Source organism: Streptopelia decaocto (assembly GCF_964273445.1).
Source record: "Streptopelia decaocto genome assembly, contig: HAP1_SCAFFOLD_2367, whole genome shotgun sequence".
Taxonomy (NCBI): domain Eukaryota; kingdom Metazoa; phylum Chordata; class Aves; order Columbiformes; family Columbidae; genus Streptopelia; species Streptopelia decaocto.
Window position 1 is genome coordinate 1 of NW_028115893.1, and position 12,984 is coordinate 12,984.

The 12,984-nt window shown below is 51.3% G+C and overlaps 2 protein-coding genes across 2 annotated transcripts; one reads left to right on the plus strand and one right to left on the minus strand.

Annotated features, from left to right (window-relative positions):
- Positions 1–683: 683 nt before the first annotated feature.
- LENG1 (leukocyte receptor cluster member 1) lies at positions 684–8,211 on the plus strand (the record flags this gene model as incomplete). The annotated part of the gene is made up of 3 exons (XM_082077144.1): positions 684–851; positions 3,410–3,663; positions 7,772–8,211. Coding segments are annotated over 3 exons (675 nt in total), but the record flags the coding sequence as incomplete, so codon positions are not given.
- Positions 8,212–8,288: 77 nt separating this feature from the next.
- Positions 8,289–12,293, minus strand: CNOT3 (CCR4-NOT transcription complex subunit 3; the record flags this gene model as incomplete). The annotated part of the gene is made up of 4 exons (XM_082077143.1): positions 8,289–8,739; positions 9,606–9,731; positions 10,965–11,097; positions 12,102–12,293. Coding segments are annotated over 4 exons (550 nt in total), but the record flags the coding sequence as incomplete, so codon positions are not given.
- Positions 12,294–12,984: the final 691 nt, after the last annotated feature.

A 12,984-nucleotide genomic window follows, 5' to 3' on the forward strand; every position in this document is an offset into this window, starting at 1 on the left:
GGGGGGCGGGAGAGCGGCGAGCGGCGCGTGCGCGGCTGGGCGGGGCTTAAGGGGGGAGGTGGAGATGGTTTGGGGCGTGGCTTGGGGGGGACGGCGGGGAGCGGCGCGTGCGCGGCTGGGCGGGGCTTGCGGGGGGCACGTGGAGATGGTTTGGGGCGTGGCTTGGGGGGCGGAGATTGGAAGCGTGGGCGGGGCTTGGGGGCGGGGCATGAGGATGGCAGGGAATGGAAGTGTGGGCGGGGCTTGGGTGGGTGGCTGAGCTGGGGCGTGGCGGAGCTTGGGTAGGTGAGTGGAGATGGGAAGGGTGGGCGGGCTTTGGGTGGGCGGAGATGGGAAGGTGGGCGGGCTTTGGGTGGGCGGAGATGGAAGGGTGGGCGGGGCTTTGGTGGGCAGAGATGGGAAGGGTGGGCGGGGCTTTGGGTGGGCGGGGCTTGGGGGTGTGGGCGGAGATGGGAAGGGTGGGCGGGGCTTGGGGTGTGGGCGGAGATTGGACCCCAGGCAGGTTTTGGGACTGTGGGGGGGGCTGGGCGGGATTGGCGCGCTGAGGGGCATTTGAGCTGTGGGCGGGGTTCGTGCGGCGGGCGGGGCTTGGATCAACCATTCCCATCTATGGGGGGGGGGGGGGGGTGGCTATTTGGGTCTGGGGGTGTCCTGAGGGCTTTTTTACCCCCCCCCCCTCCCAGGCTCGCACCGAACTCCTGCGCAAGAAGGCCCGAGGTTTGCGGGGGGGCACGTCCCCGCCCTCCCCCTCCCCCTCTTCGGCCCCCCCCGTTTTATTCCGCCCCCCCCACGAAGCCGGGGAGGACGAGACCCCCAACCGGGAGCACGAGGAGGAGAAGCGGCAGGAGCAGGTGGGGGCGGGGGGGGCAAATTAAAGGGGAGGGTGGAGAAAACTTGGGGGGGGGGGGTTTTGGGGGAGCCCCCCACTAAGTTTTGTGCTATCGCTTCCAGTCCCCCCCCAGTACCATTGGCTCATGGTCTCCCATCCAAGCGCTGAGCGGGGCCGACCCTGCTGAGCTTCCCAGAGCAGATGAGACCAGTCATTTATACATATATATATAATATATATATATATATATATGTCTAAGTTCACCAAGTATATCCTCATAGTATCTGAGCCCCCCCACCCAGGTCCCATTGGCTTCCTGTTGTCTCCCATCCAAGCGCTGAGCGGGGCCGACCCTGCTGAGCTTCCCAGATCGGATGAGATCCATCATTTATACATATATATATTATATATATATATATATATATATCTAAGTTCACCAAGTATATCCTGATAGTGTCTGAGCCCCCCACCAGGTCCCATTGGCTTCCTGTGGTCTCCCATCCAAGTACTGACCAGGGCCGACCCTGCTGAGCTTCCCAGATCAGATGAGATCAGTCATTTATACATATATATATATTTTATATATAAGTTCACCAAGTATATCCTGATAGTGTCTGAGCCCCCCACCAGGTCCCATTGGCTTCCTGTGGTCTCCCATCCAAGTACTGACCAGGGCCGACCCTGCTGAGCTTCCCAGGGCAGATGAGATCAGTCATTTATACATATATATATATATTTTATATATATATATAAGTTCGCCAAGTATATCCTGATAGTATCTGAGCCCCCACCCAGGTCCATTGGCTCACGGTCTCCCATCCAAGTGCTGAGCGGGGCCGACCCTGCTGAGCTTCCCAGAGCAGACGAGATCAGTCATTTATACCTATATATATATATATATAATATATACATATATGTAAGTTCCCCACTACATCCTGATAGTCTCTGAGCCTCCCAGGTCCCATTGGCCTCAAGGTCTCCCATCCAAGTGCTGAGCGGGGCCGACCCTGCTGAGCTTCCCAGACCAGACGAGATCAGTCATTTATACCTATATACATACATATATATAAAATATATACATATATAAGTTCCCCACTACATCCTGATGGTATCTGAGCCCCCTCGGGGCGCTCTGGCCGTATACGATCCATACGTATCTGTTCTATACGTTGCTGTTGGCAGGAGCGGCGCGAGCGGGCGCTGGGCATCCTGACCTACCTGGGGCATATGATTCATATGTATACATTCTATACGTTGCTGTTGCGCAGGAGCGGCGCGAGCGGGCGCTGGGCATGCTGACCTACCTGGGGCAGATGACCCATATGTATCCATTCTATATGATCCATATGTATACATTCTATACGTTGCTGTTGCTCAGGAGCGGCGCGAGCGGGCGCTGGGCATGCTGACCTACCTGGGGCAGATGACCCATATGTATCCATTCTATATGATCCATATGTATACATTCCATACGTTGCCGTTGCGCAGGAGCGGCGCGAGCGGGCGCTGGGCATCCTGACCTACCTGGGGCAGATGACCCATATGTATCCATTCTATATGATCCATATGTATACATTCCATACGTTGCCGTTGGCAGGAGCGGCGCGAGCGGGCGCTGGGCGTCCTGACCTACCTGGGGCAGATGACCCATATGTATCCATTCTATATGATCCATATGTATACATTCCATACGTTGCTGTTGGCAGGAGCGGCGCGAGCGGGCGCTGGGCATCCTGACCTACCTGGGGCAGATGACCCATATGTATACATTCTATATGATCCATATGTATACATTCCATACGTTGCCGTTGGCAGGAGCGGCGCGAGCGGGCGCTGGGCATCCTGACCTACCTGGGGCAGATGACCCATATGTATCCATTCTATATGATCCATATGTATACATTCCATACGTTGCCGTTGGCAGGAGCGGCGCGAGCGGGCGCTGGGCATCCTGACCTACCTGGGGCAGATGACCCATATGTATCCATTCTATATGATCCATATGTATACATTCCATACGTTGCCGTTGGCAGGAGCGGCGCGAGCGGGCGCTGGGCATCCTGACCTACCTGGGGCAGATGACCCATATGTATCCATTCTATATGATCCATATGTATACATTCCATACGTTGCCGTTGGCAGGAGCGGCGCGAGCGGGCGCTGGGCATCCTGACCTACCTGGGGCAGATGACCCATATGTATCCATTCTATATGATCCATATGTATACATTCCATACGTTGCTGTTGCGCAGGAGCGGCGCGAGCGGGCGCTGGGCATCCTGACCTACCTGGGGCAGATGACCCATATGTATCCATTCTATATGATCCATATGTATACATTCCATACGTTGCCGTTGGCAGGAGCGGCGCGAGTGGGCGCTGGGCATCCTGACCTACCTGGGGCAGATGACCCATATGTATCCATTCTATATGATCCATATGTATACATTCCATACGTTGCCGTTGCGCAGGAGCGGCGCGAGCGGGCGCTGGGCGTCCTGACCTACCTGGGGCAGATGACCCATATGTATCCATTCTATATGATCCATATGTATACATTCCATACGTTGCCGTTGGCAGGAGCGGCGCGAGCGGGCGCTGGGCATCCTGACCTACCTGGGGCAGAGCGCGGCCGAGGCCCAGACGCGCCCCCCCTGGTACCTGCAGCCCCCCCGGGGACGGACGGACGGCGCGGGGGGGACGGACGGACGGACGCCCCCCCGGCCCGGGGACCCGCTGCTCACCATCCAGCAGCAGCTGCGGGGGCGGCACCGGGAGCCCCCCCCCAAAAACAGCCCCCCCAAGAGCACCCCCCCACCCGCCAGGCGCGCCGGGTAAGTGCGACCCCCCCTTGTGCCAATTAACGCTTTCGTTAATTAACCGCCCCTTAATTCACCCTAAGTTGGCGGGGGGGGGTATAGAGCCACCCCCCCCCATTTAACCAGCTCCCCACAGAGATTTAGTGCCCTGACCCACGTTAATTCACACTTATTAATTAATTGACCTCCTTATTAAGTAGCAGCGTTATTAATTAGGTTCCTTATTAAGTAAAAACATTATTAATTAGCCCCTTTGTTAAGTAACAGCATTATAAATTATTCACCCCCCCATTTTAATAGTTAGCCCCCTTATTGTCAGATTGACCTCAAATTTTTATCTTAAATTTATCTCAGATTTCCTCAAATTTTATCTCAGATTTTCCTCAAATTTTTCCTTCAAGTTTACCTTACATTTACCTCAGAATATTCTCAAATTTACCCTGAATTTATCTCAGATTTACCTCAAATTTTTCCCTCAAATTTATCTCAAATTTACCTCTGATTTAGCTCAGATTTACCTCAAATTTCTCCTTCAAATTTACCTCAGAATTTTCTCAGATTTCTCTCAAATGAACCTCAAATTTGTCCCTCAAATTTACCTCAGAATTTTCTCAAATTTACCTCAAATTTACCGTGAATTTCTCAGATTTACCTCAATTTTTTACCTCAGAATTTGCACCTTAATTTTACCTCAGAATTTTCTCAAATTTACCTTGAATTTATCTCAGATTTACCTCAAATTTACCCTAAATTTTCCTCAGATTTATCTCAAATTTACCTCAGATTTAGCTCAGATTTCCCTCAAGTTACCTCATCTTTACCTCAGATTTCTCCCAATTTCCCTCAGATTTCTCTAATTTACCTCAGATTTCTCCCAATTTCCCTCAGATTTCTCTCAATTTACCTCCGATTTCTCTCAACTTCCCTCAGATTTCTCCCAATTTACTTCAGATTTCTCTAATTTCCCTCAGATTTCTCTCAATTTCCCTCAGATTTCTCCCAATTTATCTCAGATTTCTCCCAATTTCCCTCAGATTTACCTCAAATTTCTCCCTCAAATTTACCTCTGAATTTTCTCAAATTTACCTTGAATTTATCTCAGATTTACCTCAAATTTTTACCTCAAATTTACCCTAAATTTACCTCAGATTTACCTCAAATTTTTCCCTCAAATTTATCTCAAATTTACCTTGAATTTGTCTCAGATTTACATCAAATTTTTACCTCAGAATTTTCACCTTAATTTTACCTCAGAATTTTCTCAAATTTCTCTCAAATTTACCTCAGATTTACCTCAAATTTCTCCATCAAATTTACCTCAGAATTTTCTCAAATTTACCTCAAATTTTTACCTCAATTTTACCCTAAATTTACCTCAGATTTATCTCAAATTTACCTCAGATTTAGCTCAGATTTCCCTCAAGTTACCTCATCTTTACCTCAGATTTCTCCCAATTTCCCTCAGATTTCTCTAATTTCCCTCCGATTTCTCCCAATTTCCCTCAGATTTACCTCAAATTCCTCCCTCAAATTTATCTCAAATTTACCTTGAATTTATCTCAGATTTACCTCAAATTTTTACCTCAGAATTTTCACCTTAATTTTACCTCAGAATTTTCTCAAATTTATCTCTGATGTACCTCAGATTTACCTCAAATTTCTCCTTCAAATTTACCTCAGAATTTTCTCAAATTTACCTTGAATTTATCTCAGATTATTTACCTCAAATTTTTACCTCAGAATTTTCTCAAATTTCTCTCAAATTTACCTCAAATTTCTCCCTCAAATTTACCTCTGAATTTCCTCAAATTTCTCTCAAATTTACCTCAGATTTAACTCAAATTTTTACCTCAAGTTCACCTTAAATTTACCTCAGAATTTTCTCAAATGTACCTTGAATTTATCTCAGATTTATCTCAAATTTACCTCAGATTTAGCTCAGATTTCCCTCAAGTTACCTCATCTTTACCTCAGATTTCTCCCAATTTCCCTCAGATTTCTCTAATTTACCTCAGATTTCTCCCAATTTCCCTCAGATTTCTCTCAATTTACCTCCGATTTCTCTCAACTTCCCTCGGATTTCTCCCAATTTACTTCAGATTTCTCTAATTTCCCTCAGATTTCTCTCAATTCCCCTCAGATTTCTCCCAATTCCCCTCAGATTTCTCCCAATTTATCTCAGATTTCTCCCAATTTCCCTCAGATTTACCTCAAATTTCTCCCTCAAATTTACCTCTGAATTTTCTCAAATTTACCTTGAATTTATCTCAGATTTACCTCAAATTTTTACCTCAAATTTACCCTAAATTTACCTCAGATTTACCTCAAATTTTTCCCTCAAATTTATCTCAAATTTACCTTGAATTTGTCTCAGATTTACATCAAATTTTTACCTCAGAATTTTCACCTTAATTTTACCTCAGAATTTTCTCAAATTTCTCTCAAATTTACCTCAGATTTACCTCAAATTTCTCCATCAAATTTACCTCAGAATTTTCTCAAATTTACCTCAAATTTTTACCTCAATTTTACCCTAAATTTACCTCAGATTTATCTCAAATTTACCTCAGATTTAGCTCAGATTTCCCTCAAGTTACCTCATCTTTACCTCAGATTTCTCCCAATTTCCCTCAGATTTCTCTAATTTCCCTCCGATTTCTCCCAATTTCCCTCAGATTTACCTCAAATTCCTCCCTCAAATTTATCTCAAATTTACCTTGAATTTATCTCAGATTTACCTCAAATTTTTACCTCAGAATTTTCACCTTAATTTTACCTCAGAATTTTCTCAAATTTATCTCTGATGTACCTCAGATTTACCTCAAATTTCTCCTTCAAATTTACCTCAGAATTTTCTCAAATTTACCTTGAATTTATCTCAGATTATTTACCTCAAATTTTTACCTCAGAATTTTCTCAAATTTCTCTCAAATTTACCTCAAATTTCTCCCTCAAATTTACCTCTGAATTTCCTCAAATTTCTCTCAAATTTACCTCAGATTTAACTCAAATTTTTACCTCAAGTTCACCTTAAATTTACCTCAGAATTTTCTCAAATGTACCTTGAATTTATCTCAGATTTATCTCAAATTTACCTCAGATTTAGCTCAGATTTCCCTCAAGTTACCTCATCTTTACCTCAGATTTCTCCCAATTTCCCTCAGATTTCTCTAATTTACCTCAGATTTCTCCCAATTTCCCTCAGATTTCTCTCAATTTACCTCCGATTTCTCTCAACTTCCCTCGGATTTCTCCCAATTTACTTCAGATTTCTCTAATTTCCCTCAGATTTCTCTCAATTCCCCTCAGATTTCTCCCAATTCCCCTCAGATTTCTCCCAATTTATCTCAGATTTCTCCCAATTTCCCTCAGATTTACCTCAAATTTCTCCCTCAAATTTACCTCTGAATTTTCTCAAATTTACCTTGAATTTATCTCAGATTTACCTCAAATTTTTACCTCAAATTTACCCTAAATTTACCTCAGATTTACCTCAAATTTTTCCCTCAAATTTATCTCAAATTTACCTTGAATTTGTCTCAGATTTACCTCAAATTTTTACCTCAATTTTACCCTAAATTTACCTCAGATTTATCTCAAATTTACCTCAGATTTAGTTCAGATTTCCCTCAAGTTACCTCATCTTTACCTCAGATTTCTCCCAATTTCCCTCCGATTTCTCTAATTTCCCTCCGATTTCTCTAATTTCCCTCCGATTTCTCCCAATTTCCCTCCGATTTCTCCCAATTTCCCTCCGATTTCTCCCAATTTCCCTCCGATTTCTCTAATTTCCCTCCGATTTCTCTAATTTCCCTCCGATTTCTCAATTTCCCTCCGATTTCTCTAATTTCCCTCCGATTTCTCTAATTTCCCTCCGATTTCTCTAATTTCCCTCCGATTTCTCTAATTTCCCTCCGATTTCTCCCAATTTCCCTCCGATTTCTCTAATTTCCCGCCGATTTCTCTAATTTCCCTCCGATTTCTCCCAATTTCCCTCAGATTTCTCTAATTTCCCTCCGATTTCTCCCAATTTCCCTCCGATTTCTCTAATTTCCCTCCGCCTTTCCTCACCCCCATTCACTCATTACCCCCCCACTGCACTAATGGCCGCCCGTGCCCGCAGGCCACCAGCCCTGGCCGAGCTGCGGCGGCAGCGGCTGCAGCGCGAGGCGGCCGAGGCTGCGCGGACGCGGGAGCTGCTGCGGCTGCGGGGGGGGCCCCCGGAGCCCCGTGACCCCCCCCCGGACGACAGAGCCCGGCCCTACAACTCCCAGTTCCACCCCCAGCTGGCGCGGGGGGGGCGGGGACCCCCAAAAAGCCATGAAATCGCCCCAAAATTACACCCCCCCCCCCCCCACTTCCCCAATAGGGGGTGACGCCATTTTGTGTTGGCGCCATTTTGTGGTGACGCCAATTTTGGGGAGGGGGGGTCAAACCCCCCAGAAAAGGCGGGAAGGGGGTATAAAGGGGGGGGGTGACCCCCCCCAAATTGTGCCCCCCCCAATAGGGGGTGACACCAATTTCGGGGCGGGGGTCAAACCCCCCTGGAAAAGGCGGGAAGGGGGAAAGTTGGGGTATAAAGGGGGTGACCCCCCCCAAATTGTGCCCCCCTCCCCCCCCTCCCACGCGAAACGACCCTCTCCATATAAAACTATTTATTCATAAATAAATGAAAATAAGTTGTTTTTTTACCAAAAAATCTCACTTGGGGGGGGGATGACACCCCCCCCCAACCCCCCCAGTGTGTGTGACCCCCCCGAGGTGACATTTGGGGGGTGTGGGGGGGTTAAATATCACACCCCCCCCCAAATACTCAGCCCAGCTGCAACGTACGGGGGGGGGGGGGGTGGTGAAAACTGGGGTGAAATTGCTGGTTTTTGGGGCTCGGCGAGTTCCAAACCCACATAATCACATGCGGGGGGGGGGGGCACAGGGGGGTCCCCAAGGTTTTTGGTAGCCCCCACCCCGTTTATTTTTGGGGGGGTCCCCAAATTACTGCAGGTCTCGGTCCTCCAGGTAGCGGTACTCAAAGGTGAATCCTTCCTTCTTGCGCTGCCCCCACTTCTCGTAGTCAAAATAGATGTAAGTGCCCTAAAATTTTAATTGGGGGGGGGTTAATAAATATTGGGGGACCCCCCCCGTACCCCAAAAAACTAAAAAACCCCAAAATTCTCCTCAAAAATTGGGGGAGCCCCCCCTAAAATGGAACGTGAAGCATGGAGGGCGTTGAGTTCCTGGTGGTGGGTTTGGGGGGGAAATGGGGTTTTTTTGGGACTTTGGGGGGGTCAATAAATATTGGAGGGGTCAATATATATCAGGGGGGGTGTTGGTAAATATTGGGGGACCCCCCCCACACCCCAAAAAACACCAAAATCCCCAAATTCTCCTCAGAAATTAAGAGGAGCTTCCTCCAAAATGGCAGGAGCAGAGGGGCTGGTGCTGAACTCCTGGTGGCGTTTGGGGGGCAGAAAATGTGATTTTTGGGATTTTTGTGAAGTTTGGGGGGTCAATAAATATTGGGGGGGGGTCAGTAAATATTGGGGACCCCCCCCACACCCCAAAAAAACACCAAAATCCCCCAAATTCTCCTCAGAAATTAGGAGGAGCTTCCTCCAAAATGGCGGGAGCAGAGGGGATGGTGCTGAACTCCTGGCGGCGTTTTGGGGGGAATATGGGAATTTTGGGGTATTTCTGTGGAGTTTGGGGGGTCAATAAATATTGGGGGGGTCAGTAAATATTGGGGGACCCCCCCACACCCCAAAAAACCACCAAAATCCCCCAAATTCTCCTCAGAAATTAGGAGGAGCTTCCTCCAAAATGGCGGGAGCAGAGGGGCTGGTGCTGAATTCCCAGTTGCGTTTGGGGTGTTTCTTGGGGATTTTGGGGTCCCAGGGGGGGTTTTGGGGTACGGGGGGGAGTGTTTAAGGGGGGGGGTGTTTTGGGGGGGCCCCCCCCACCTGCTCGAACTCGTCCGTGATGGTTTTGGGCTCCTCGTGCCGCTGGAACCACATCATGTACTTGGTGTGGAAGCGCCACGACTGTTTCTTCAGCGCCTTGGCCGCCAAATATTGAGCTTTAGTACCCTGGGGGGGGGCAAAAATTAATTAGGGGGGGTAATAATTAATTAGGGGGGGGTCCCCAATCTATAGGGACCCCCCCCGAATCTATAGGAGCTCCTTAAAATCTATAGGGAGCCCCCCAAGTTAATGAGGGGATGGAGATGGGTCCTTCCCCCCCAACCCAACATTGAGCTTTGGTGACATGAGGGGGGAGAATTAATTAAGGGGGGTAATAATTAATTAGGGGGTGCAATAATTACTTATGGGGATACTCAGTGTGTCCCCCCCAAATTTATAGGGGTCCCCCAAACATTAATGTGGGGGGGACAAGGACCCGTGTCCACCCCCCAATGTTGAGATTGGGTGACCTGGGGGCTAAAAAATTAATTAGGGGGCAAGAAAATAATTAATTAGGGGACAATAATTAATGAGGGGACAATAATTAGGGGACAATAATTAATTAGGGAGTTGTCTCTAAATTTGGGGGGTCCCTATAAATTGGGGACCCCCCAAAATGAATAGAGAGGGGAAAAGGGGTTGAAGTCCCGCCCGGTTCTGCCCTGATATTGAGGTGAATTTGGGGGGTTTGGGGGTGAATTTGGGGGGTTTGGGGGTGAATTTGGGGTTGGGGGTGGGGGGGGTTGGGGGGGAGGGCTGGGGGGGTCCGGGGGGTGTTTTGGGGGTGAATTGGGGGGTTTTGGGGGTGAATCTGGGGGGTTTGGGGGTGAATTTGGGGGGGTTTGGGGGTGAATCTGGGGGGTTTTGGGGGGAGGGGGTGAGGGAGGGGGGTTGGGGGGGGGTCTGGGGGGGTCCGGGGGTGTTTTTGGGGTGAATTGGGGGGTTTTGGGGTGAATTTGGGGGGTTTTGGGGGTGAATTTGGGGGGTTTTGGGGTGAATTTGGGGGGTTTTGGGGGTGAATTTGGGGTTTGGGGGGGAGGGGGGATGGGGGGGGTCTGGGGGGGTCCGGGGGGTGTTTTGGGGGTGAATTTGGGGCGTTTTGGGGCTCAATTTGGGGTTGGGGGTGGGGGGGCTGGGGGGGGGTGGGTCGGGGGGGGCTGGGGGTGTTTTTGGGGTGAATTTGGGGGGTTTGGGGGGTGAATTTGGGGTTGGGGGGGGTCTGCGGGGGTCCGGGGGGTGTTTTTGGGGTGAATTGGGGGGTTTTGGGGTGAATTTGGGGGGTTTTGGGGGGGAGGGGGTGAGGGGGGGGTTGGGGGGGCTCTGGGGGTGTTTTTGGGGTGAATTGGGGGGTTTTGGCACCTCCAGGTAGTAGAAGATGAAGAACAGGGTCTCTGTGGAGAGCCGCTGGTAGAACTCGACGGTGTCCGAGTGGGGGGGGGGCAGCTGGTGGTGGTACGGGGGGGTGGGGCAGGGGTTGCGCGGCAGGTACTGCCTGGGGGGGCACAAAATCAGCCCAAACCCGCCAAAATGAGCCCAAATCCGCCCAAAATTCACCAAAATTCACCCCAAATTCGCCCAAATTCGCCCAAGTTCACCCCAAATTCACCCCAAATTCACCCAAATTCACCACAAATTTACCCAAATTCACCCCAAATTCACCCAAAAATCACCCAAATTCACCCAAAATTCACCCAAATTCACCCCAATTCACCCGAAGTGACCCAAAATTCACCCAAATTCACCCAAAATTCACCCAAATTTACCCAAAATTCACCCAAAACCACCCAAATTCACCCAAATTCACCCAAATTCACCCGAAGTGACCCAAATTCACCCAAATTCACCCAAAATTCACCCAAATTTACCCAAAATTCACCCAAAACCACCCAAATTCACCCAAAATTCACCCGAAGTGACCCAAATTCACCCAAGTTCACCCCAAATTCACCCAAATTCACCCAAAATTCACCCAAATTTACCCAAAATTCACCCAAAACCACCCAAATTCACCCAAAATTCACCCGAAGTGACCCAAATTCACCCAAGTTCACCCCAAATTCACCCAAATTCACCCAAAATTCACCCAAAATTCACCCAAATTCACCCGAAGTGACCCAAACTTCACCCAAATTCACCCAAATTCACCCAAAAATTGCCCCAAATTCACCCCAAATTTGCCCCAAATTCACCCCAAATTCACACAAATTGCCCCAAATTCACCCCAAATTCCCCCATTTAGAGCCACAAAACATGCCCCCACGTCCCCCCCTTATCCCCCCTTTCCCTCCCCTCCCCCGCCACTTAAACCCCCTTTTCCCCCCCCATTTTTTTCCACACCCCCCCCAAACTTCGGGGGTGCCCCCAGGGGACCCCCCCCCGCCCCCCCCGCCCCCCCCGCACCGGATGCGCTCGGAGTCGCTGGGGTGGGGCATGTGCCCCCCCCGTGCCCCCCCCCACTTTGGGTGCCCCCCCCCCCCCGGGGGTGCCCCCCCGCACCGGATGCGCTCGGAGTCGCTGGGGTGGGGCATGTGCCCCCAGGCCGGCTCCTGCAGCGCCTGCTGGTACAGCTGCTCCTTGCCCAGGGGGAGGGGCCCCAGCGGACACACCCCCAGCGCCAGCGGCAGCGTCACCTCGCCCAGCCCCCCGCGGGCGGCCCGGGGGGCGGCGCCGAGCCCCCCAGCAGCAGCTCTGCAACGGGGGGCGGGGTCACGGAGGGCGGGGTCACGGGGGGCGGGGCCGAGCCCCCCAGCAGCAGCTCTGCAACGGGGGCGGGGTCACGGGGGGCGGGGCCACGGGGGCGGGGCCACGGGGGGCGGGGCCGAGCTCCCCAGCAGCAGCTCTGCAACGGGGGGCGGGGTCACGGGGGGCGGGGTCACAGGGGGGGGGGCCACGGGGGGCGGGGCCGAGCTCCCCAGCAGCAGCTCTGCAACGGGGGGCGGGGTCACGGGGGGCGGGGTCACGGGGGGCGGGGTCACGGGGGGCAGGGTCACGGGGGGCGGGGCCGAGCCCCCCAGCAGCAGCTCTGCAACGGGGGGCGGGGCCACGGGGGGCGGGGCCGAGCCCCCCAGCAGCAGCTCTGCAACGGGGGGCGGGGTCACGGGGGGCGGGGCCGAGCCCCCCAGCAGCAGCTCTGCAACGGGGGGCGGGGTCACGGGGGGCGGGGCCACGGGGGGCGGGGTCACGGGGGGCGGCGCCAAGCCCCCCAGCAGCAGCTCTGCAACGGGGGGCGGGGTCACGGGGGGGCGGGGTCACGGGGGGCGGGGTCACGGGGGGGCACGGGGGGCGGGGGGGTAAGGGGGGCACGGGGGCACACGGGGGGTCACGGGGGGGTTGGGGGGGGACAGGGGGCACGGGGTCACAGGGGGCACGGGGGGGCATG